Source organism: Vidua chalybeata, chromosome 2, assembly GCF_026979565.1.
Source record: "Vidua chalybeata isolate OUT-0048 chromosome 2, bVidCha1 merged haplotype, whole genome shotgun sequence".
Classification (NCBI taxonomy): domain Eukaryota; kingdom Metazoa; phylum Chordata; class Aves; order Passeriformes; family Viduidae; genus Vidua; species Vidua chalybeata.
Window position 1 is genome coordinate 73,498,883 of NC_071531.1, and position 26,883 is coordinate 73,525,765.

General features: G+C 38.9%; 1 protein-coding gene across 1 annotated transcript; it reads left to right on the forward strand.

Moving 5' to 3' along the window:
• Window positions 1-1,573: 1,573 nt before the first annotated feature.
• LOC128783999 (transient receptor potential cation channel subfamily V member 6-like) lies at window positions 1,574-23,145 on the forward strand. Its single transcript, XM_053935214.1, has 15 exons — window positions 1,574-1,704; window positions 11,085-11,182; window positions 11,585-11,707; window positions 12,582-12,722; window positions 13,256-13,354; window positions 13,566-13,741; window positions 14,620-14,766; window positions 17,055-17,267; window positions 17,583-17,669; window positions 18,724-18,800; window positions 18,987-19,152; window positions 19,442-19,508; window positions 20,086-20,354; window positions 21,216-21,322; window positions 22,872-23,145. Exons 1-15 carry the CDS (start codon window positions 1,574-1,576, stop codon window positions 23,143-23,145), a joined length of 2,175 nt encoding a protein of 724 aa, XP_053791189.1.
• The last annotated feature ends 3,738 nt before the right edge of the window (window positions 23,146-26,883 follow it).

Below are 26,883 nucleotides of genomic sequence, written 5' to 3' on the forward strand. Positions count from 1 at the left end.
AAAAAAAAACAAAAAACAAAAAACAAACAAACAAACAAAAAAAAAAACCAAAAAAAAAAAACCTAATAAAAACACAACATATGCTCAAAACACCTGGCTGGTATAAACTCTAACCTCTCAAAGTAGCAAGTAATATATTCTTCCCATTATGACAGTTTAACCTGACACTTCCTCCTAGATCAGGTCAGCTCAGTGAATTTTACATTTTAGGGTATGATCCCTCAGGTTTGCCTTAAAGCATTGTTTTTTGTATAGCAATTGTGTGGCAATTTATGATTTTATAGAATAGGATACATCATGAGTTTACAGAAGTTTGGATGTTAATCCTGGTTTTGTAGTTCTAAGTAACCTTTAAATAAACCAGGAATTTCAAAGACATGACTCAGTCCTACTGCTCTATACACTTCTCTCTCTTACCTTCTGATTCTGTCAAGGTCCAGGCACCCTAAACAGAATTCTTTTCCACTACAGCAGGAGCAGGAATGAAGGGATATTTCTGTTGATTCAAGGTGCAAAAATATTGGGACAAGTCTTTAGGGAAAGAAGATTAGAAACTAGAAGCTTTCTCCTTTCCTTTTCTCTTTTCTCTTTTTTTTTTTTTTTTTTTTTACTTTTTGTTTTTTTTCTTTTCTCCCTCATAGCTTCCAGTTTCTTCACACAGAGAAGGATGTCTCATCTCTTAATTTTTATATTTGGTCTGTTGCTTTGCAGGCAAATACCCCCTGATCCTGAATATGTTTTTCTGTGCCAAAATCAAGTTTTTGTTAAATAAATTTTAAAAAAGGTTTTGTTAAATAAAAAGTTTTACTCTTTTCCTAAATAAGATTTTTTTTCTGGAAGCAACTAGAAGAAATAATTAATTTGTAGAACATTAAACGAAAATTAAATATATAAAGTTTACATATTGATCTACATAAACTCTGCTTCCAGCTTGTGGAGTAAGGTGATTTTGTTTTATGTGGAGAAGGTGGAGTCTGTAAGGATAATTTCTTTAATGGGATTTGCAGACAGCTGAGGTGGGAGGTGTGTCCTCCTCTCTGCCACCTTCCCAGAGCCCTGTGTCTTTTAGGGCACGTTCCCACATGTTCGCTCACCTTAAAGGTGTTTTGCCTGACTTGCTCAGCTGTCTATTTCAAAATTGCTTACATGTTGCTTTCCAGAGGAATTCAGAGATACAAAAGGAGGATGATTGCTTATAAAGCCTAGGTTTCGAAATCAAAATAGTAGAAGCCTGGGACCTTGATGCTGTATGAATTCTTCAGTTGCTGTACAGGGTCTTTTTGAGGGGTAGGCTGCTGGCGAGCTACTTCTAAATCAGACACACCTTTGGGTTGGGCTATTTTGGAAACTAAGTAATTGATGAGGCTCAAGGTATGGTCTGCTAGGAACAAGTGATTTTATTGTGTGTTTTTTACACGTACTTTGATCAGCTGATGAAGTTGACTGACAGTCTCCTCTGTAAGTAACTGAGGGCGGAGGAGTGGTGACCTGAAGTGTGCCTTTCCTGACTTTTTCCCAAAGTGGGGATTGCTGGCTTTCAGGCAGCTAGGCAAGAGAGAAAAAGGGACGTGATATGGGGGTACCTTTATTTGGAGAGAGCAATCCCTTCTATTCCCGGATATGGAATGGACTAAGTCAGAAGCTGCAAGGCAAAAAATCCTGGGATAAACATCTGGATGAAATCTACTTACTCCAGCAGAAAAGGTATGGTGCACTTCAGCCTTCTTTTCTTCTCTTTCTTCTGCTGCTCTCCCTGTAGCTGATTCTCACTAGTCCCCCTTAGGCTTTTCTGCCAGTAGATAAACTTTAAACAACCCTGGAGCATTTTTCTCTATCAGATTTCTTCTTCCAATGTGGAATGCTTCTGGAGTTCCAATCTTATCTGTTTTCACAGGTAGATTTACCAGGTTGCAATTGAATTACCCTGAGTGCAGTACTTCAGTCACAAATTAATAATGTATTCTCTTGTCTTTCCTGCTTCATTGGTAAAGCTCACAGGAAAAAGCATGAAGGTTTGTTTTTGATTGTTATTATTATCATTATTATTATCATCATTATCATTAACATAATTATTATAATTAGGAGTGTGTGTGGTGCATAAGCTGCAGTCATCTGAAAGAGTGGTGCCTTTTTGTCAGGATTTTGCTTTCTGTCTCTCTAAAGGTCACTCTTACTGTGGAATAGAGTAGGCTTAATGTTGTTGAACGTTTTGGGGGTCAGTCACCTCCTGGGTCAGACTATGGTTTCTCAGACCTCTGACCTGAGTGTCAACATGTACAGTGACTCCTCTTAGATCTTAGATTATCCAGAAGATTGGCTGTGTCTTCCCATGTGAGCACTGAAGGCTGTTTGTTACTGCTGTGCAGGATTGCTCCCCCCACACACAGAAATGTGGGACTATTCATGGAAATGCAGCTGGATGTGGTTTTCATTGTCATTTCTGCATGCACAAATGCTGCAGTACTCAAATAACAAATTGCTTCCAGTTGCTTGTAAAATCTGTTTTTTCTTTCCACGCATAACTCTGAACATCTGTGGGGGCAAAAAAGTGACTGTATGGGACAAAATCGATCTATCTATACATATGTATTTGTACATATATGTATAGAAATATGCAAAGGAGCAGATTAAGAGGGACAAAAGCACGCCTTTAGGGAAAGAATTGTATCGTTATTTAGCTTCTGACCAAGTAATAAAGCCTGTTCCAGTTTACTTCAGAGCAGTGGGAGTTAAATACACTTAAAATGGGAGGGACAATGGGAACAATAGTGTTTCTGTGGAATGCTAAAGTGTTTACATTCTGATGTGTTCATGAAAAGCATCACAGGTAACTGAAAAATAAGTTCTCTGCAGATTCTGTAAGATCCAAATGAGTAAAAAATGGAATATTAAAAATATATTAATATATCAAAATAATTATATTGATTATATACCAGTGATTAATACCAATAAGCAATAAATTGTAATACAGTATTGTTTATGATTATAACATTATCTTCATATTTTTAAGTCAAAGAGTTGTGGAAGGAAGCTCTTGTGATCTCCAGCTAACCTCCCACTTTAAGCTGAAGTCTTGCCAGCAAGAGATCACATTGCTTAAGCTCTGTCTAGCTCAGTCTTGAAAGCTTCACAGGACAGAGATTCCACCATATCTTTAGGTACCTGCTACAGTGCTGTAGTAACCTCCTAGTGAAAGAGTTTGTTTGTTCTTTTTTTCCCAAATAGTCAACCTGATTTTGATGATATTCCTGTCCCTTGTTTACCATCTGCTGTTGCCAAGAGGGGTTTGGTCCCTTCCTTTTTGTTGCTCCCTTTTCCACAGGCTCCTGTTAGATTGCCACTTCTCTTTGCTTATTGGTTCTCATGACTCATGTGCTACAGGTCCATGAACACCTTGTGTGTTGCTACTGATGGAGGAAAACAGAAAAAATTTTAGTCATATAAACCCTCCTGCATAAACTTCTCTTAGATCACTGTAGTGCAATCCCACTGGCCCCAAAGTTAACTTTTCTGTGTTTCTTTATAAAGCTCTCTGTAAAACACATGCGGTGTGCACAATAGTCACTGTGAAATCAGGGTTGCATGGGGACACAGTTGTTCCCTTCCATTTTAGGCCTATGTTTCCCATAGCTTTCAACTATAACAAATTAGGCTCCTGCTATTTGGTTACAAATTACGTGGTGCCAATATGTGAAAAATCTTTTGCTAAAGAGCGACAGTACCAGTTCTTCCTCCTATTATCCTACTCTTTCCTTTCTTATCCCCAGGGATGCTCAGAGTTTGAGGAGAAAAAATAATGAACGTTTTGCAGAGGACTGGTTTTATTGCTTTCACATTTTTAGTTATGTACAGATAGAAAAACACAGCAGGAAGACCTTCTTTGGTGACTGGTGCGTGGGAACTACTCTTATGAAACCTCTGCTTTTGTGGAAAAAGTGTTGTAAGCCAAAAGGGCTTTTGCTGCGTCCTGTCATTTTGTGGTATAAAACTGCAGTGTTGTGGCTTCAGCTTCAGTTCTTCTTAGTGAAAATGGCATTGGAATACATACAGTAATTAACAGTGATTAAATTCTACTATTATCTTATTGAAAGCCAGTGGTAAATATGTTACTGTTTAACTGGCATTCTCTGATCTCACACAGAAAGTCTGCAAGAGAAGAACAAAGCTTTTTTTTTCTGTCTGACGACTGGTGATAATACCTGAAAACTGATTGTTTTGGCAGTTGTCACCTTCCCTGGCATTGATGTTCATTCTCTTTCTTCCTGTGAAACAGTCTTTTGAATCTTACTAGCAGTAGATCTCAGCATTATTCACAGAAAGGGATTAATATTCCACTCTATAATATTTCCCCAGGGGAATCCAGGTTCAGAAAATGCAATACAACCTCCTAACACTGAAGAGGACTTTGAGTTTATTTGGCCATAATCTTCTGGTTTCTCTCTGTTGAAGACTCTCCTTTTTAAACAGCCTGTAGCTCAATGTGGAGTCCCAGGGACAGTGGTCACATCTCTTATGTCGCTCTAGAATCATCTTTGGAAGCAAACTCTGGGATCTACACAGCCTGAAACATATGAACATGATCCCTCAACATAATTCAATGACAGAGAACAGAAATATGTATACTTATGAAAATTTGGGCCTGATAGAGGTGAAGAAGAATCACGTGTCTGTCTCTAGAAATTATTTTCAGTGCAAGAGTTTCCAAGGAAATGTGAACAAGTTCCTCCTAGAATGTGATTTTAGAAAATCCACCCAATGAAAATTGCACTGTTCATAAAAATTAAGCAATATATAGATTAGAACAAGTGAGTACATGGTTACAGTACCTGTAAAAGTATAAAAAATATGTAGTATTTTTCCTCCTGCTATTGCCTGTATTCGTAACTCTGGTTGATAAATAGTAAGTAATGCTTAGAAGTGCCTGGAACAATTTGCATTACTTGCAGAGAGTTATGGTCATTCCAAAGATGTTGCAATAAAACCTTTAGTTTCCAAATTCTTTGGTGGCTCTTTAGTCTCCCAGACATAATATCGAGGTGCTTTGCTTACCCTGGAAACAAATGTGGCACAAATAAAGAAGCAGCTTAGCCTAATGCAGGTAAACTGGATTGTTTAAGAGTTGTGCAGGGACACAGAGAGCCTTCAGCTTCTACACAAATCTTTCTCAAGCTGGTAGTGAATGAGATGTCCCCATAGTTTGGCTGTTCATTTGTCTAAACAACATTACTGAGTTTTCATCCAACAATTTAACATAGGATTGTCGTGTCTTAAAATCCACAATGCCTGTCAGTCTTAATCAGTTCATTTGCTCCCAAAGGTGACAGTGAAATAAAGATGCCAGCTTCCAGTTCCAGCACTTCATTTATAGCTTGTTTTAACCACAGTGCTTCTGAGTAGTCAAGATCCAAAGAACAATTGGCTGCTGTGCATAAAATAAAATCAAAAGCATCAATAGCAGCATTTCTGGTCTTTTCTTCTACTGATACACCTTCATCCTAATGGAAGTTAGGATGATTAATTGAGACTAATAATAGAAAACAGTCTCCCTAATTTCACAAGTGTAAAGGTCCTCCAGAAGTGGTGTTTCCCCAGCAATGCACAGACATACACACACCCAATCTCAGCCTAAGATGCATCTCAGGCTCATAGATGTAGGAAGTTATTTGCAGATTTAGGAAGTTATTTGATTTCCTCAACTTAGCCATAGGTTACAATATAAAGAAGGAAACATGAAATTTTTGCTTTGAACCCCTCCCTCCCCCCAGATTAGAAAGCTGTTAGAAAAAAAAATTATTAGACACTGGGTAAGGGAAACAAACCTGGAATAAAAGTGCAAGAAAATCCCTGTTGAGGATGGCTGGACGTTTTGATGCAGAATGAGGTTATGCATCAGAGAAAAATTTGTTTTATGACTGCTTCAGTGACAATAAATAACAACTAACAACTTCTAAACCATTAAAAGAGTTCTAGCATGAGATTATTCTAATGATGGGCTTAGATGAAGAATTAGAAAAAAAAGATGTTAATGCAAGAAGAATGCCCTGCTGGAAATGACTGATCAAGATTTCTATTGCTTTGTGTGGCAGTTAAAAATCCGAAGGGGTAAGAATTCCCTATCAGTTTCTTGTCTAGTAACATTGGCAATTATTAACCTGTTTAATTTATTTCCAGAGAAGCTCTGTTTGCTCTCAGCTGAGGGGGCTTTGACATACATGAGCAAGAAGTCCCAGTTAACTTGCTGAGTCTTGTTGCTGGTGCTGAAGAAATTTGCTGACCCTGTTGATTGTCCAAGCCCCTGTTATCTGGCTCCTTTTCACTTAGTGCAATTATTCCCTAACTCCTTCTTTGGCATCTTGCTAGATGATTGCTTTGATCCTCTTTCTGCTTGTTGGCTTCCTCTGAGCAGCCCTCTGCTCTCCTGAAGGCTTTCTCACATTTACATGCACATGCTAGCAGAAGGAAGGGAGAAGATGAATCTCCTCTGGCAATTTCATGCTTCATTCTGGAGCATGGATATTCTGAGCACAACAGGGAAAGAAGAGAAAGCTAATATCCTGATGATGAATGTATAGCTTAGGTTAAAATGACTGCTTTAGAACCTCAGGAACTGACTATGGGCATAAGGCTTGAAGCTGGAAGCAAACTTAAATTAGAGCAAAGAATGGGGAAATTCCGTATAGTAAATGATTGAAGTTGTAGAATCTGATAAGGGAAGAACAGAAAGAGATGCTTCATTGCATTTCTGGTGAGTTCATTTGTGAAATAGAATCTTCAGATTGGTTGTTGTCCAGACATTTCACATGTTTAATATATTTCCCTGTTCTGAAAGAATAATCATAGCAATCCAAATTCTTATTTTTATAATGAAATTAAGATTTATTTAATAGTCTGTGCATTCTCTATCTCTCCAAGAGTGAAATGAGCAGGCTGCACTCCAAAAGAAGTGCTTAAGAAGCTAAAAGGGTACATATTACCAGCAGAAAGTGCTTGTGAAATCTTTAACGTTGTTTAGAACTGTTTTACATGACTTCCTCAGTAAGAATCTGACCTACATTTTATCTTCTCTTTGTTTCACAATGGATTTTCGGGTGTTCCTGATTTTGCCCTCACCTACATTGGAAAAACAGCTCCCGGCTCCCTGAGCACGTCATTGAATCACCTGTGAGGAAAACTGGCCGATAGTAAGGCCTGATCAAGGCTCACTCATGCCTTCAGACCGACACATTCCTTAGCTCAGCAAGAGCAACCCAGGAGCACATCCAGGTGCATACTCCTGTGGTTCTCCTTGCCCCTCAGAATTACTGGTTTGCTATGGAGCTGTGCTTAACCTAAACAGATCCTGCAAGGCAACATCCAGTCTGCCTACTGTTACAAACTTAGCTTAGGTGAGCTTAGTATTCCTTGATTCCATAGCTGTTGAAGGGGATGAAGAGGATTAGAAGAGGAGCTTAACTTAGATATGCTGAATTATCGTCTCAAGGTGTCCAGATATGTCTGCTGGATCATTTTCTGAAAGCCAGCCTCACTGTTCAGTGACATAATGGTACTTTCTGGAAGCCAAGCATCTACTGCAGGCAGCTCTTGTAAGAGACTTAAGTTACAGATTTTGCCAGCTGCTGCTTTGACACACAAAGAGGCCTAAGTAGTAAAATGCAAAACTCTGTGCTCTGTACTGTGTTTGATCCATCAGGAAGAAAGTTGGTTAAATATGCTGAAGTTAAATAATTGAAAATGTTTTGAAGGCTCTAAATTCAGGTGTCTTCATTTAATTTTTTATATTAGCAAATTTGCTTCCCCTAGTTTTTGACATTTATATGCTCAGTACATTGCTGTAATGTATTAAAAATTATTTGATAATTAGAACAGTATGTTTTAAATGAGGTTAAAATGTTTCCCCAATTATGAGACAGAAAATTAAATGAGAGTAAAAGCATATGCCAGGAACATGTAACTCACAAACCTTTGAGGCATCACAAGCAGTATGCCATGACATTTGCCAGCATTTCTGAGTTTCTCTTCTGGTTTGCTCTTTGGCCTGAGATCTCTGGCATTTTAAGCCCAGTTGGAGGTTGCTACAATAAGAAGAAATGTTTGACAATTTTGCCCTCAGTTTCCAAAAGCTGAGCATAGTATTTTTTATGTGCCTTCCTCGTAGCTGTTTACAAGAATTTTGGTAATTTTTGAGAGAAAGATATTGTGTTTGTGTCCTCCCATGTCGTCTCTTGCCCAATCCTTCCTCCTCTCTGAGGTCATTTGAGGGATAAAGGCCTCCCCAGTAAAGCATCAACATATTAATTTTAGCATTGTTTATACTACTGAAACCCCACCTCTTTCCCACTTCCTGCCTCTGAAACTTGTCTTTTCCAGAACCACAGAGTCTTTCTTAGCCAAAACAGTGGCAGAGGTGGCAAGCTGACTTCACTAACACTGAATCTTAAGACTTTTGCTTAGAGTGCCTCTTCATTTAGCTCCTGTTTGTTTGATCCTAGATGCAATCTCCTCATCAAATCATCTTATCATTAGTTAGTAATGAAACTGACGCATGAGTAAGCTATAGAAGGAATACTTCCCTAACTAGGAGTGTGAAGGACATATAAAAATATCTCAGAAGGGCTCCCTGATTTGTTGAGGATGGTTCTTTTTATCCTGAATATTTTTATTTCTCCTCTGCTCTGGGGTTTTCTAGTTTAGTTTCTCGTGACATAGATAATGGGGTGTTTTTGGTGACAGGAAGTGCTCATTTTGTGGAATGATAAACATGATGTTCAGTTATGCTTAGATTACTTGTAGCCCATGTACATTAATTTATGCTTATTCAGATGATTTCTATTTATCTGTATAATTCTGATATTTTTTGTTTTGCTTTATTCCTCAAGTTTTCTCAAGTGTCTTCAGTGTCTTTCCACAATAAAGGAAAGCAGAACTCTCACATTTCAAGTGGATTAAATCCAGAGATAATGACATATAAATTTCTTCTTGATTCAAGGTCTTGTTTTTCATAAAATAATAATTTAAAGCAAGAAATATATATTCCTGTGAGCCACAGAATTCATGTTGCCTGCTTTCCTGTTGTTTTATTGTTAAACTGTCCTATACTTAAGATGCATGAGTTGTAAGAAAACATTTTTTGCAATGGGCCATTTATATTCCCTATGTCTCTGATGTGGGTTTTATTGTGGCTTATAACAGAGTTATATTCACAGGTGATGTGTCCTCACATCAGTGTTACCACTTAATGCAAAGCATCCATTGCTTTATGTAGGATTTATCCCTAAAAATCTTGTGACTAAATAATGCCAGAATACATGGAACATCACCAGGAGGAAGCATTTACTGTATCTGCAGGTATATGGTTTGACTAATGTATTTGTCCCACATGGGTTTTTGGGAGGAGTGCTTCAGACAACTATTGCCAGTTGTTAGATTGTAGTAAAGGGACAGATAGAGACTGGTAGAAAAACAAGGGCTGGTGTTTTCCTGGTTCATATCAGCTTGAATTTGTAATTTTCTACTGTAATCCTTAGACTTATTCCACATCACACATTGCAGCCTGACCTGGGCCACACTAGATAATTAAGATCAAATTAAACATCTGTACTAGAAAACAGCAGGGGTTTTAATTTTAATTTGAGCAAAGATCTAAAACTGACCTTGTCTTGTTGGGAGAGAGGAATCTCTTTCTATTTCATACTGAAAACTCATGAGACATAATTTTTTTCTTTTGGTTTGAGAGTTTTTCCTCCCTTTTAATCTTTATCTCCTGAATATGGATACTTATAATTATTTATTTGTATAAAATCAAGAAATACAAAAGCCCACCTCAAACCACTTTTTGATTTATGATTTAAAAGACGAACCTGAAAATACTCAAGGATACAGAAATATTTACCTCAATTTTGTAGATTTTGTTCTTTTTTAAATTTTGTATGGCCAGCTCATGATTTCGAGCATTGGCAAACCTTGTTTGGATGTTGAACAAACATTGCAGGTAACTCTCTTTAGATACTTACACAAATTGATAGGAACACCACCTGAGCCTTCTCTTTTCCAGGCTAAACAGTCACAGTTCTCTCAGCCTTTCCTCATCGGAGACATGTTCTATTCTCATGATCCTCTTTTGCCTTTTGCTGAACTCTCTCCAGTAGCTCCCTCTGTGTTTTGTACTGAAGATCCTAATACCTGCATGCAGGGCTCTAGGTATGGCCTCACCAGAGCTGAGTAGAGGGGGAGGATCACCTCCCTTGACCTGTTGTTTGCTTCCAAAGACCTTGCTGTAGTGAAGTTTGGTGGCTGTACTTATAAATTCTTCATCAAGCTCAAAAGATATACTCAAATAACCTAGATCCTCATGGAAGACTCAAGGACGTGCTTCAGCTATAAGTGAACCACTCTGTCTGGAACTTGTGTGAGCGCATGCTCTTTCCCAGCACATGAACATATTTCAGTTCTCAACAATTTCCTCAGTTCTCTCATCACTAGAGAAAAAAGTAGTATAGCTAAGTTGTCAGATTTTTCTCCACCATTTTGTATATGGAAGAACTACATTTCAGAGCTCAGTCTCTTAATTATAGCAAGTGTTGCTAGAACACAGATGGAATTCTTGTTTTCCCTTTTCCATCCACTATGAAAGCAATTCAGACAAAATCTTTTCTTAATTTATTGTGCTGTGTGAAGAAGCAACTGGCTTTTTCTGGCTCCTGAGATAAGTGTCTACTTGCAGAAGGGCTTCAATGACCCATCATTCATTTCTGTACCTCAAAAAGTGGGATATCAAAACATTTTGGTTGTTTCCTCTGTCTTTCACTCTGCTGCCACCATATGGTTCAGCACCAGTAAGCCAAGAGATTATGAACTTCAGTGTGTTTTTAGAATTGCACTGCTCTGCTTTTTCCTGTTTTTTTTTTTTTTTTTCTTTCCCCTTTTGGTGCGTTCAAAGAATACCTCAGATGGTAGATGTGAATTGCTGATTTTTCAGTGAAAATGTTCAAGAGACAAACTGTCTTGAGCAAAGGCCATACTAGCTCTGGAGAGAGGCACCATGTGTTTGACTTTGTTCCTTATCAGCCACTTTTTCTTGATTCCAGGATCTGGGAATCCCCACTCCTCCAGGCTGCCAAAGAGAACAACCTTGCTGCCATTAGGAAACTTCTCACTGACGGAACATGCGATATCTATCAGAGAGGTAACTGGGATTACTTGAAAAAAATGGTTTTCTGTGGAAGGCAAGAGCTTCCTACAGTGAGCAGCTTGTTAGTTTGTTAAAAACATTTGTATCAGCAGGCTCAGATGGCTTAACTCTATGTCAGCAGCTTTGCAACAGAGTTTTCTGACTTGGTTGTGCTCACTCACTTCATGCTTGAGGTTGGCCGTCACTTACAGACACCTGAAGTTTCTGCTCAGTTTTCAGATTTTGTTGAAGGACAGAGACTGTGCAGTTGTGTGGCTGTACCAGGCACTACTCAAGGGAGAACATAGCCCTCCTGTAATTCCCCACCTCAGTGAATCTATTTCTGCTTTTTTTTTTCCCTGCTTTCTGTACAGTTGAACATCTTGACAATTCTCATGCTTGTCCTGCTGTTTCTAGGCGCAGTGGGAGAGACTGCCCTTCATGTAGCTGCCATGTATGATAACTTGGAGGCAGCAGTGGCTCTGATGGAAGCAGCTCCTGAGCTTATCAATGAGAGGATGACATCAGAACTTTATGAAGGTAATATCACTGGGAAGGAGGATGGGCAAGATTCCCTGCAGGAGGGGAGAGGGGATACTACTTGTACATTTGGGAAATTGGCTTATAAGGTTCCTGGTTCAATATGTTGCTGAACTGTTACACGGGAAAACCAACATGCCAATGGCTTCTGACCTTTCTTGGAAGGTGGAATTATATTAAACATGAGTACATACATATGCAAAAATGCAAAGACCTTGACCAGGGAATTGCAAGGATATATACAGCTTGCTTTCTGACATACTCATTTGTTAAAAAAGGGATATCTGCCTGATCTCCCCTGAAAGGAGAAAATGTAGTTATTTGGTTGAGAAAATGAGAAATGTGACCACTGCTTTTGAGGCTAGACTCTTATCCAGATTTTTAAAGCATGCTTCTGGTCGAGTATACAGTAATTCTAGCTTGAATCTCAAAACCAATAAAATAATAATAATAATGGGGTTTTAAAAATTCTAAAGTCTAGTTTGAAGGATTAGAGGAAGTCTTTGGGAGTTTTGTCTTGACCTTATCTTAATTTCTTATGAAGGAAAGCATAGTCAATCTCATAACTTTCTGTTTGCTTCCCAGGAGACAGTGGCATGTCTTGATTTTCCCTAGGAAAAAATCAAGAGAATGCACCCTGTTGGGGTTTTTTGGCAATTTGTAAAGTCAGTTTTAATAAATTAATGAAAAGATCTAAGTAGAAAGGAACCTCTGGAAAATCTCTAGCACAACTCTTTGCACACAACAGGAATAACTTCAAAGCCAAATCCTTTAACTGCTGTCCATTTACCATGACTGACATGTGAACTGCAGGCTGGTGATCAGCCTGAAGTTGCTTTCTTGAACGACAAGGTTTTGTTTCTGTGTCTTGCAGGACAGACAGCTCTCCACATTGCAGCAGCCAACCAGAACACCACGCTGGTGAAGGCTTTGCTTAAGAGAGGAGCCAATGCCAGCACGGCAAGGGCCACTGGACACTTCTTCAGGCGCAGCTCCCAGAACCTTTTCTATTTTGGTACAGCCTTAACTTCTCCCCTTGCTGCTATGGGAGGGAACCAGCAGAGTGGTGAGGGGATATGGGGGAGCCTTCCTTTAATTCCCATCTGAAGTGGATAAACAGAGGTGCCTATCTCCAAGCGTCATCAGACATACACCTCTTAGCAGAGAGTATGACTCCTCTGAGCATGTGAATGTTATGTGAATACAAACAATACACAATTTATAGCTTCGCATGTATGCAAATAAATATATATATTATATAAAAATTGTAATTTAGTGTCTTCCTAGAAATAAATTACATGTCAACCTTCTTATGGAGGTAAACCACTGAAAAGAACACTTCTTCCTTTTAGTGTTGTGTGGGACAGGTCTTTTTTAACCTTTCTGATTAGGATAAGAAGTGGGGCAGGAAATTTACAAGTTATCTTAGGAAACTTCTCCTTTCATATCCTATGGCTTCATAGCATGGATAGCTTTCCCTCAGCATGCTTCAACCTCTCCTACCTCCTACATCTTTAATATTGTTTCTCCCCATTCCTTTCATTTCAGGGGAACATGTTTTATCATTTGCTGCCTGTGTGGGAAATGAGGAAATTGTACAGCTGCTCATTGAAAATGGAGCTGACATTAGAGCTCAAGATGCTCTGGGTATGTGCTGTGGGGTACAGTGAATTACATAGACTGGATCTGGACATTTTAATTCAGAGGCTGTCATCTGTGAATGCAAATAAACAATATTCTCACTAGAAACAGCTGTGGGATGAGGGATATGAAGAAAATAAAAGCCATCAGTCCATTCTCAATCTTTGCACAGGGCTGGGCTATTCCAGATACCTCATCCAGTCTGCTTCCTTCATAGGTAACACTGTTCTTCACATCCTGGTTCTCCAACCTAATAAGACGTTTGCCTGCCACATGTACAGCCTGATACTTTCCTATGACAGGAACAAAGAGGGACCAGGGTCACTTGAACTGATTCCTAACAATGAGGGGCTTAGTCCATTCAAACTGGCTGGAGTTGAGGGCAACACTGTGGTGAGTTTGTGTGACACTGGTACCTCTGTACAAAAGAAATGGAGACCTTGAAATAACAATTCAGAGCAAGAGTGTTTGTGCATATTCTTAGTGGGTAGGAGATACATAAAAAGTTGTTTTGTTTTTTTTTTTCTAGAAATCTTATGTAGGTCCCAAAAACCCTTTATAAGAAATTTCTTTATCCTAATGAAAGAAATGAGTGCTTAAAGAATAGATATTTTCCCCCAGTTTTTGGAGCATTTGAGTTAAACAGATTTTAATAGACATATTTAACCCAAGTAATTTTTTTAAAGGCTCACAGAAATTATTCTCTTTTTTTTTGTCTAGATTTCATTGCTTTAAATGTGACAGATGGGAAACTTCTTTGGGTACCCACAGGCATTTGTTCATAGACAAAATCTTAGCATCTAATGCAAACCCTCATCCTTCCACTCACTGAAAAGACAAAGATGGTTACTGTTTCTTCTGTAGGTTCACAAGGGACAGGATCATTTCCCTTGTCACACCTCTTTTCTGATGTCTTGTAGAAGAGTATTAAAACATTTTTTTTCTAATCAACATGTAATTCCATCTAAAGTCTATTGTCAGGAGCTATAACTGTGTCAAGTAACTTCAGTAGTTTGATTAGAATTTAGAGTAAAAATAACTCATCCTTTACATCAGGCATGAGCTAATAATCAAATGGGAATCAGAAAAATTTCTTCCACTTCTTAACCTGCTGTAATTGTTCCCAAGAGATATGAGAACCACAACAGCTACCAGGTTCAAGGAAAATATTTCATAATTGAGGGTTTTGAACAACTTTATTTGTTCTCATTGCAAACACACAATATACTGGAAAGCTTCTGATATCCTTGCCTCCCTTCTTTTCTCCTCAGATGTTTCAATACCTTATGCAGAAGCGGAAGCAGAATCTCTGGTCCTTTGGCCCCTTGAGCACTGTGCTGTACGATATCACCGAGATTGACTCCTGGGCTGAAGATCAGTCCTTCCTTGAGCTCATAGTATCCACCAAGAAGAGAGAGGTACTGCACTGCATGCATGCTGTGTGCAGACCATGGTGATTATAGAAGGGAGGAATGATAAGAATGATAAGTTTGCAGGTTCAAGCTCACTGATACAATTCATAGGGCGAGTACGTTGTACCATGAGCTGCAGAGGACACATTAAGTATAGAGATTTGTTAATGGTCTGGCCATATCTGATGCTTTATATACAGTTTCTTCTGAGGTGTGAAAATTGAAGGTTATTGGAAGAATTAAGTATTAACAAACTACAGAAAAGGGTTTTCTCTCAGCAGGCTCAAAGATACACTAAGAACCTGTAGAGTAGCTCTAGCAAGTATCTTCCTGTACCTGTCATACTGATTAACTCTCACAATATCCCTTGAGACAGGAGTACATTCAGAAATCCTAAATTGGAGTGCATTTAAAAACCACTCATTGTTATTATTCCCTTCATTTAATGACAGGTTATGACTCAAAACAAAGTGGGTGAATTATCTCTGCTGTAGGTTCGTAAGCTTGTAAAAGGATTAATAAGACAAAAATAGCTGAGTGTAATGGCAAGCTTTGATAGATCTCCCTAGGACTTTCAAGGTACACAACCCTATCAGTTGTAATAACCTTAAATAATCCTAACAGGACAGGAAATGAATCAGAAGACACTTCAATTAGCACAGTTCTGCCCATCCTGTATTATTTCCACCTATCAAAATTTTAGTCAAACCTTTGTGCTTCTGGAGAGCTTTGCTATGGAGCTGCTATGTCTGTGGAGCTCTCATTTGCTCTTATGTGAAATCATCTAAATTTTCATGAGTGAGGATAGATATGGAAATTCAGGTAAAAACAGTCCATGTCAAAAAATATAACAGGCTTAGAAGTTGTCCACTTTAGAAGACTAAACCATAATTCTAAAAAGAAAGCAGAATATTGGGCCTTTCTTATCCCAAAACATTCATTTAGTACATGCAGATCCAAGAATACTGATTTCAGAAGGTAAGATGTCTCCAGATATCAAGAGATAAAATTTGTTTTCCAGAATGCTCTTACTTTTATGCAGTTGCAATTTTTGATGCCTAACTAGCAATTCTTTTTTGCACTTGATATGTGGGGCCCAAAATGTTTGCTGTCTCTCTAGAAGAATGCCATGTGTGACCTCATCCCATCATCTCCTCCCAGTTCAATACTGGATTAGAGAAGCACCTTTAGCTCCCAGTCAGAAGCAGGTTCTTCTTGTATTAAGGGGAATGCATACACACATAGGTCCTAAGATATATTTTCTGACCCTGAAGTGGTTGAAAAGTAAAAAAATAGACGGGAACTAAGCTGCAGGAAGATTATAGTAAACTTCAAATTTGTATTATTCCTTTGAAAATTAAATTTGCTCTCCTATCCAAAGAATTCTAGAATACTGACTTCTGCAGAAACCAGAACACCCATATGTGGATTCTCTCTCATGCAGTTTTGATCCTTTATGATATTTCATAGGCCATTCAAGAGTTTTTTAGAGTCATGTCCATTTATGGAAACATTCCTTGCACTTTGTGCACTCAGCAATTTTTGGCTAACTTAGAGGAAACAGGGTATTGTAGCAAGAGAAGAAAAACGTCCAGAGTACATTAAAAAGTTTTTCTTTAAAGTAACCCAGTCACAACAATTTGACTCGCATTTTCTCCTCATTTACTGCAGTGGTCTCCTAAGCAACAGAAAGTAAGTCTAGAAATATTTAATAAAGTGTGTGGCTCAAATTCATAAGTTGTAAAGTACACCTCCCTCCTATTTATGCTCTGTCAGTCTTCTAGTGTAAGCTGAAGGCTTGATATAGGAGATTCAATTAATTATCACCCAGATAATAAGGCAGAAACTTAAAAGGCAGTATTTTTACATAAGCCATAGAGCATCAGTCAAGTACAAATATCTTTCAGAAAAATGTTTCAGTTTTCTTATTTTAAAACACCTGATACAGAAACTTGTGTTGTTGTACTAGCAAGAATATTCTGTCATCCTCAGTTCTATGTTCCTACACAGAGCACAAATTTATTCCAGTATCTAACATGCTTTTCTTGTACTTCCCACTGGTACTCAACAGCTGTTCTCTGCAGGATATGTTTCTTTTTTCCAAAGCTCTTTATTGTCAGACTGAGCAAATCCAATGCCCACTAGAGCATTCCACTTTTGCAAAGTAAATTCAGTTTCATAATGCTGAATAGGGCAGATGAGAATAGTTTGTTAACATTCTCTCAGGAAAATTTATGAATGCTGTTGAAGCAATGCACTTCTGGCAATTAATTCCTTCTTCCTCTCTTCCTCAGGCACGCCAGATCTTGGACCTAACACCTGTGAAGGAGCTGGTGAGCCTGAAGTGGAACATGTATGGTCGTCCCTATTTCTGTTTCCTGGCCTTATTCTACATCCTCTACATGGTCTGCTTCACCATGTGCTGCGTCTACCGGCCTCTGAAACCCCGCACAGGCAACAGAACCAGCAGCAGGGACAACACAGTCTATGTCCAGAAAATGCTCCAGGTACCGTGACTGTAGGAGTCGGAGCCCCCATTGGGCAATTCCCATCTAACCTACTTAACTGGAAAGTCCAATCCTTCCCCAGTCCTCAGCTATTGCAGCTGTCCTTCTCCCCTCTTCCAGCCAGCTGACCTTTGTCAGGGAGGAATAGGTGTGCTCTGTTCTCCATTGCTGTGGCTGGGCTGGTTCCTCTGGCATTGCCAGGTCTACTATGTTTATTATAAGTAACAATAGGCTTTCTTCTCCCCATCCTCTTCTAAAATTTACTTTCACTTTGTTTAAAATGTAATTTTACTTTTCATAAACTTTATTTTTCAGGAATCATATGTGGCATATGAGGATGAGCTGAGGCTGGTGGGGGAGCTGATCACAGTCATTGGAGCTGTAGTAATTTTGGTCCTTGAGGTAAGAGAAACAGCTATACCGTTTCTTATTTCATCAAGGCAGATTTTACTTACTAGACAAACATGGATTTGTGCTCATTACTTGATAGGGCTTATTTGCTTAGTCTGAGTGCTTCAGCGTAGGTCTATGGCAATAGACATTGTCAACAGTACCTATTAGATGAGACAGAGACTATGGCAATGTCCTAGGAAGGCTCCAGGTGTGGAAGAAGCAATTAGATGGATTGGTCGCACTCTCAAATACTTCTGCAGGGTAATCCACAGTTCCTGTTAGCACCATCCATTGTCCAGCTGACTCCCAGATGTTGCTTCATCTAGCATCTATAAATATTCCTGTATTTAGGGGTGCTGGGTAAAGTGATTTCTGTGCATAAACAGAAAAATTTATATTTAATTGGAGATCAGTTACTCTATGGACTTGTAACAGGAATCTTTCTCAACTACCCCCCACTTGATTTTACTATAATAGGAAATAGGAGACTGAAACTTTTTTTAGAAAACTCAAAAGATAACGATAGGAAGAACTGAAAATTAAACAGGTCTTGTAAAAAGCTTTATGCCTATATGGGGTGCATCAGGCAGAGTGTAACCAGCTGGCCAAAAGAGGTGATTGCCCCCTCTCTGCTCTGCAGTGGTGTGACCTCAGCTTGAGTGCAGTGTGCAGTTTTGATTCTATGATATATTCCAGAAGAACAAGTCCTTCTTTCTGTGCTTAGTCAGCACTCTGGGGCTAAGGCTACAACCAGCACAATGTGAATTGTAACAAGCCCCTTTGATTCCCCAAGAAGGTCTTTTTTGTCCTTGTTACTGAGGCACCTCTCTGTGACAAGTCTCTCAATCTGTCCAAGAATTCTTAGATTTTTCAGCAATCTCTGTCTCATCCCAAGAAGGGCCCACCTGGCTCAACCATTCTGATTTTTAAGTAGCATAGAAATTGATCCATTAAAGGAGATGTGGCTGACCTTACGAACCTGCGAATATTGGTGGTTGCCATGACATTTAGTAGTGTTATGGAAACTGTCTGAGTCCTTAAGTTAACAGGATGTCTCTCTCAGATTCCAGATATTCTTAGAGTTGGAGCAGCAAAATACTTTGGACAAACAATCCTAGGAGGGCCTTTCCACATAATTGTGTAAGTACAGAACATAGTAAGTCTAATAAATATATTGTCTATCATTTTCCCCACAGCTCTCTTTTGCCTGATGAGTCACTTTCTCATTTTTCTTTAGAGTACTCTTTTTCTGGATTTATTTCTCTTAATGGCTAGACTACTATTTCCTTTACTGAACTTCTTTTTGCTGTCTCTTCTTCCTTGCAGCATCACATATGCTTGCATGATCCTGGTGACCATGGTGATGCGTCTCACCAGCACAACTGGGGAGGTGGTGCCCATGTCCTTTGCCCTGGTGCTGGGATGGTGCAACGTCATGTACTTCGCTCGGGGCTTCCAGATGCTCGGACCTTTCACCATCATGATCCAGAAGGTGTGAGACACAAACAAATACGGGCTATCCTGGCACCTCTTTGCAGATAGGGAGAACTGTAAGAATACTTTTTTCTCCCTCAGGACTATTTGCTTAATTTTGCATTCATGTCAAATGGACAGGTTCTTGTCTGCACAGAGCATTTTAGAACTTTCACATTCTCTCTTCAGTGCAAAGGTTTCCTTTAGTCCACTCATGGTCTTAGAATCTGGGAAAAGGTTTACATGGGGTGGCACTGTGACTTAGTGGAACAGTTGGGCCTCATGGTGGCTCTGTCTTTGCTCTGTAGATGATTTTTGGAGATCTCATGCGCTTTTGCTGGCTCATGGCTGTGGTGATATTGGGCTTTGCATCAGGTGAGTCTACAAAGAGAAAATAATCGTGTTATCCCTGCCAACTGCTTTGGCATGAATTAAGAATATGGGTTTTGATTAAATCTCTGACTTCTGAATAGCTGGGAACATTGGTGATGATATTTAGCTTCTATTTCTCTGAGCATGGTCACTTTCCCAATACTGACTTCAGTTCTCAAACCATGAGTTTGGTTTTCAATTCTTGCTCTTTCCAGGGTAATAGAAACTAGGATAATTCAGATAATTCCATATATTTTAAAGTCAAGGTTTAAGAACATACTGCATTTATGATATTTGTCTGTGGAACATTAGATTAACACACATAGCTTTATTATATCCTTGAGGATGAAAAGATCACTACTTTGAGAAATAAATAAATAATCAAAGTAAATTTGGGTCATTTTATCATGGACACCAGTGATTCTAATCAGGGAGTTATCCTTGCATAGAAACACATGCAGGGCCTGCCCAGACCATTTTTTTTTTGGTCAGAATCTCTTATAAGATTCTGTTATTCCTCCTGGAATGTGATTGCTGTTGTTAAACTCCCTCTTTTTTTCTCCCAATTTCTCTCTTCCAGCTTTTTACATCATCTTTCAGACAGAGAACCCTGAAAACCTTGGGCAGTTCTACAACTATCCCATGTCCTTATTCACCACTTTTGAGCTGTTCCTCACTATCATTGATGGCCCTGCAAACTACGATGTGGACCTGCCCTTTATGTACAGCGTGGTGTACTTTGCTTTCGCCATCATTGCCACCCTCCTTATGCTCAACTTGTTAATTGCCATGATGGGTGACACCCACTGGAGAGTGGCCCATGAGCAGGATGAGCTCTGGAGAGCCCAGGTAATCTAGTTAATGTGGGCATTCCTACCTTATTTCAAATAGCAGACAGAAGCCCATCAGCCTTTCTTGTCCATGCTGTGTCTCCCTAGATGTTTATTCCTACGTGTGGAATCTCTTGTTAAATAGAATTGAAGTTGCATCTGTTTTTTTGGTTTTTTGGGGTTTTTTTTTTTGTTTGGTTTTGGTTTTTTTTTTTGTTGTTGTTTTTGTTTTTTTTTTTTTTTTTTTTTTTTTTTTTTTTTTTTTTTTTTTTTTTTTTTTGCAAATCACATTGCTGTGTAACTGAGAGTTAAATTATATGGATTGAATGAGGGGGGATAGAACACTAGGTAATGGTTACAGGAAGGCCAGAAATGTCTTTCAATCCACTAAAAGAAGTTGGCCTGACTATCTTGGTCAAAAGGCAAAGAAATTCAACCAGTTCTATAGCTAATCAACAGGAAATCCATTTCCTATGCTTTTCTGTGAGAAAGCAGTCAGACAAATGGTTAAATGTAGTCATGTGGCCACAGTGGCAAGTTCTGATGACAATTAAAGTGGGTACAGATAGTGTCCTCTTCTCTAGCTTGCAATTAATTGCCCTAATCCTTCCCATGAGATATAAAAGGAAAGAAATGGAACAGTGTTTTATGACCACCATTACTTCTTCAAAACAGATTGAAGTTGATCTTCATCAATTAGACCTAAATTAGTGACTGCTTTATTTGAAATGGAGTATAGATTCTGTAATTGTTTTTTTCCTTAAGGAGCTGTAATGAAGTACAGTATGGGTCAGTGCTGATATAACTAGTATTTTTGAAAGAGAGTCTGATTTTTTTTTTCCTAATTCATTTGAGTGTTTTCTTTTTTCTCATTCCAAAGGTTGTTGCTACTACTGTCATGTTGGAGCGGAAGCTGCCACGGTGCCTCTGGCCTCGCTCGGGAATCTGTGGGAGGGACTTTGGGCTGGGGGACCGATGGTATCTCAGGTGAGTTCTCTTGGAGTGTGTGCATGCAAGGATCCAATGAGAAGAACCCAATGTATGGATGTTAACAAAGAGCCTTTCCAGTGGTCTTGGGGGTGTTTGAAGTGCTGTCCTTACAAAACACAGACCCCAATCTGTTTTCTGTCTGTGACTGATAGACAGACAAGCACTGTCCCCCTCAGAAAGCTCTGCTGTGCATTTCCTTGTGAAATCAGCTGATGCTTTCTCATCCAGTAGTTACATTGGACAGACCTCAGAAACTGCATGGGTTATAAGACCTGAATTTTTCTTTCAAACTTCTTGTAATGAATATCACTGAAGTTAACTGCTGTGCGTGGTTGGCCATCCCTGTCCCTTGGATACATGAAATGGCAGAGGCAGAATCAACCTATCAAGCATTCAACAGCAATGAGCTGCCCTGTGAATGACTCAAAATCAGAACAGGAATAATTAAAGTCAAAATCTCTTTCTTGAGTGAACCTAGTAAATATGTTATACTTTGCAATGACTGTGTCAGGTGGCAAAGGCACAGGTCCAGGATTTCAATTTAGGTACTGAACTAAAATACTGTCTGTAGTCTGGATAACACTAAATTCCCCATTATTTCTGATTTTAATAAATATTTATGCCGGGTGAGAAAAGAAATAACTTTTGGGCATTTGCCTTTTCTTACTGTGCCATCTTTTGCTGATAAAGCCAGAAGGGGGAGTGGTGGCTATATGAATCATAGAATCATCGACTCATAGAATATCCTGAGTTGGAAGGGACCCACAAGGCTCCTCAAAGTCCAACTCCTGGCCCTGCACAGGACATTCTGCAGGTTTTGCAGACAAACTGAGCCTTGTGGATTTTGATATTTACTGTGCAAAACAAGCAGACCTAAAGTGTTGCCAATATACAACACTTTCAGTCCAAGGCATGAAATATAGAAATATATTGCAAGAGCAATGTCCCAGAAATTCACTTGGAATAATTGGGAATGCCAATTATTCAATGGATGCTGTGAGAAAAGAGTGCTGTGATTTAGTTCTGTCAAATCACATGGATGTTCCTTATATATGTGTTGGATAGTAATTCAGAAGACAATCTGTAAGAAATGTAGAGGATTGGTGGAACTGGAGCAGTTAAATAAAAGCAGTTAAATCTCTTCAACAAGAGATGAGTGACATCCTGAGGCTAGCAGCCATAGAGTATCAGAGGAGGAAAGTCAAGAACAGAGAAAATAAATTAATATATGCATATATATGAATATATGCATATATCAAGGTCTGCCAATTGCTTACAGCTGGCAAAATGGAAAGGGCAAATCACAACTGGGAAATGAGTTAAAGGACAAGAAACCACAGACAGACAAAGGTACTGAAGTCAATGATCAGGATGAAGGTCTAGGAGATAACTGTGCTAGCAGCCCCTAGCATCCTGCCTATAATCAGTTTCCTGTGTAGATTTTTCTGGAGTGTCTGTGTCAGTAGGCTTGTTTTTTGGAGGGGTTTTGTTGATAAGCTGGCACTTTTCTACTTCATTCAGTTTATATTTTCTAATCCTCTTCCAGAATTGAAGACAGGGTGGATCCCAACAAACACAAGATGATGCGGTACACAGAGGCATTTAAGGCTCAGGATAGGGATAACTATGACAAAGGTTCAGAAAAGCTGGAAACCAATGGGGACACCTTGTGCAAGAAGAAAATGTCTGCTCTGTCACTGTCACGGAGCACATCCAGAACTAGTTCTCACCGTGGCTGGGAGATACTGAGGCGCAACACCTTCCGCCAGCTCTGTGGAGAGGTTGGTCCTGCTGTGGATGAGGAGGTCTATGATGTCTAAGAAGCCTCTATTTTCACTCCACAATATGTGGAGTGGACCTTTTGCCATGACAGTTGTCTTCTACAGCTGTTCATACACTCCCCATCATGCCACATGAATTCGTCAGCCTTGGAGAACTCTGCTGGTGAAGATTTTGTGAGCAGTTCATGACATCTGTGCTATGACAAAAGAATGCATTTTTTTCTCTCCTGCTTATAAGTGTCTCTGCAATTGCATTGATATTTGCACCGAGCTGGTGGGCTTGTTGAGCCATGTTATGCAAATGATTAAAGGAAGCCTGCAATGAGATTTCATCCATTTATGATGAAGTGATCAGTAAGCCCTCTTCCAGACTGTTACATAATCTTCCCCCCTCCACAGTTTCGCAAAATTGCAAGGCTGTCATAGCAAAGAAGACTGAAGTTCTGATTTATGATTTTATACAGAACAGGAAAAAAACCCCAAACTCCCCCATATCCCACAAACCCTATAACTGATCTCAGGAATGAAGGTAGTTGTTGACACTGTGATGATTGAAAAGGACTGTAACTACTCAGCTGGCATTCAGGGCCTGACAGATTTTGCCCTCTGAAGAAAGGCAGTCTCCATTAACTGCAATTTCAACATTTCTGGCTTAGCAGGACTGTTTTGGTTTTGGTTTGGTTTGCTTTGCTTGTTTGGATTTTTTATTGGTGATGGATGTTTTTGTTTGTTTTAATTTTTTGTCACATGAATGCACTTTAAGCTTTTGAAAAGATGTGATTGCTATTCCTGGGAGGATTCTAAAGTGGGAACTTCTTTTCCAATTGAGACAGTGTATGACCTGATTAGGTGAGTTTCAGCAGTGTGAAATTTCAGCAGAGATATTTATCTCCCAAGTAAGCTAAAGCTGGTCTTTTGTTTTTTGTGGAAGAATAGGTTTCTGAACCATAGTTCCCTGACTTATAACTGAGCCATCAACGTTGAGTAGTGAGCTCCTATTTAACACAGAAAGAAATGGTGAGGAGATGCTGGATAGATGAATAAGAGTTATTGCAGAGACAGTTCAGAAACTGGTGCTCGCTTGCTCTCTCTGTCTCTTTCTGATAGTCTAAAACTATCCAATGAACAACTATGAACAGTTCCCTTCCAGGCATGTGCCAGTCTGTCAGTTTATCATCTGCCTCAGGCCACTTTAAGAAAAATTGAAGAAATGTTCAGAGAAATGGATAGTCATTTCAGGTTTTTTTTTTTTTTTTTGTATTCTCAGGAGTGTGGAGTTTCATTCCAGTAGCAGAAGTTAAGCAGAAAGCAATCCACGGTCTTAACATTTCCTTCCAATGGTACTAGTAACGGCAACTTTGTTCTTTAGAAATGAAAGATTATTATCTAGCACTAGACGTTGAGCCAAATCACCCTGTGATAACCAAAGCAGACAATGAAAAAACTGAATCCAGTGGATTTCTGATTGTATTGAAATATCACTGCAAACCTCTCCTACACCTTCTCACTTGCAGGTGCTGTAATGAGTATCATGATCTTTGCAATTGTGTGTATTTATTTAAATACCTACTTTCTCTTACTTGAATGCTTTTTTGGTTTTGTTTTGTTTTTTTTTTTTTTTTTTTTTTTTTGTCCTCCAATGGAAGACAGACAGAAGGATATCACTCTGGAATTCAACTGTATGCTTTTGAGTTGACAAATGTTATTGAATTGAAGGTGTTGCCTGGTCTCAGTCACTGAAGTGCTGTCAGTCCTTCCCAAAACCTTTGACCTTTTCACTGGTGATCTATGGAAATGGGAGCAATGTGGTACGTTAACCAGAACTCTGAAATGTTTTCTAATTGTAGATTAATTTTATTTCATAGTGAATAGGCAATAGGAAGAAGGGGAGAGCTAAGGATTTCCAGGTACTATCCCTGCCCCCAAATATAGTAGAATTTTTGCTAGTTTGAAACCCACTGAAATACAGTTATGATGGAACCACATACTGTCATTTCTACAAAAGAACTTCCCCTTGTGACAAAATAATAATAATAATAATAATAATAATAATAATAATAATAATAATAATAATAATAATTTGAAGTACAAGTTGTATAAGCCCTGGTTCTGATTTTGCATTCTTCTTCATTGCTGTAAACATTGAGTAATTTGATCTTAGATATTAAAACAACACTTTGACATGGCAGGAGGCAGAACACAACTCAGTTACCAGTGCTAGACCTTTTTATAATTTTGGTATCTGCTCTCCAAGTGCCTTCTTCCCTAAAATTGCATCCTGTGATACTAGCTTTTAAACTTCCTGTGTAGAAGCCCTGCAAACAGCAGCATTGGAACTGTGTGATTGACTTTCTGACTTTGGAATTGCCTAAGGTAAATAGGATAGAGAATCCTAGAAGGAAGGGAGGTCATGCAGCCCAGACACTGAGCAGGCACATCTTCAACTGGATCAGGTTGCTCAAAGCCCTGTCCAACCAGACCTTGAATGTTTCCAGAGATGGTCCATCCACCACCTCTCTGGAAACCTGTTCTGATATTTCACCACCTTCATTGTAAAAACATTTCTTACTGGCTCCTACTAGAATTTGACTTCCAGTTTCCTAAAATGATTTGCATATTTTAGAAAAACTAAAACCCTGAAGAAAGACCTTGTGCAAAAGGGGGTAGAATATTTTACCAATAGTAAATTGATTCCCCAGTCTTTTTTTGATGATGAATGATGCAGACCATTTTTAGAATGATTTTATTTATCTGTAGGATAAATGGCTACAGAAGAAAACTAGAGGTGTGGAAATTCGGCAGATGTAATGGGCACACCAGTTGTTGGGAATATTAAATTTAATACGTAAATGTGGACTTCCTACCCTCTTTCATTTGGACATATATACATGAAGTGCTCCCGTGTGAATCTCAGGTGATGAAGTAATAGGAGGCACTGGAATAACCTTTGAGCTGTTTCAATGCAATCTGGGTCTGACTCAGCAACAGCAGTGACTGCAGTCACACAGAGGCAAAGCATTTTCACTGTAACATTCTGCATGAATGTGCTGCTTCAAGATTTGCTTCAAGTTTTGTGCTTTTTGGTGTAGTTATATCCTAAAATTCTGAAACAGTATTGCTGCTCCTTGCTGTTGCAAGGTGTCTCTTCTCTCCCTCTAACAATATTGCAATGATTTCAAAGCAGGCATTCTTCCCCTCTCTGAAAGTGCTAACCTCAAACTGTCTTCTGTGTTACTGAAGTTTATGATAATGTGATAAGAATGAATGTTTTGATCCATTTGCTTATAGTTAAATGAGATATATTTTGCTGACAATAAAAATATGGAGTGTCTTGACTGCTTCTTTGTGTCTAAAATAACTATCAGGAGCCAATTTTTGTGTTTGCTTCTCTTGCAGCAATTATAGGCATTAGCTGACAAATTGTTTATATTGTCACATATGGGTCCACACTAAAAATTTTTTACTAAATCTGTTGTTCCACAGCAATCCACTTCGGGTATTTCTTTATACAAAGTTTGTATAATGTTGATTTCTGGTTCAAACTATGAACTGCCAATGCCCTGTTTTTTAATTGAGAATTTAGTGAAAACTGCAGGGCAGTTCTCTTTTCTTCAGAGAAGAAGTTGTCTTTTCATGTTCGTGGAATGATGTATGTTGGACACTGAGGCGACTGTCCTTGCTATAGCTGCTTGCAATAAAATACACATTTATACAGAGTTTTCTCAGTAATGCACATGCAAAACAGATACAGATAACTCAGTTTTATAATATGCGAGT

Excerpts from the sequence above, each read along its gene's own strand:
- LOC128783999 (XM_053935214.1), top strand. The coding sequence starts at position 1,574 with ATGGGGGTACCTTTATTTGGAGAGAGCAATCCCTTCTATTCCCGGATA. Across the intron at positions 11,183-11,584 it reads ATGCGATATCTATCAGAGAG|GCGCAGTGGGAGAGACTGCC; the intron begins GTAACTGGGATT and ends TGCTGTTTCTAG. Across the intron at positions 19,153-19,441 it reads TCACCATCATGATCCAGAAG|ATGATTTTTGGAGATCTCAT; the intron begins GTGTGAGACACA and ends TTTGCTCTGTAG.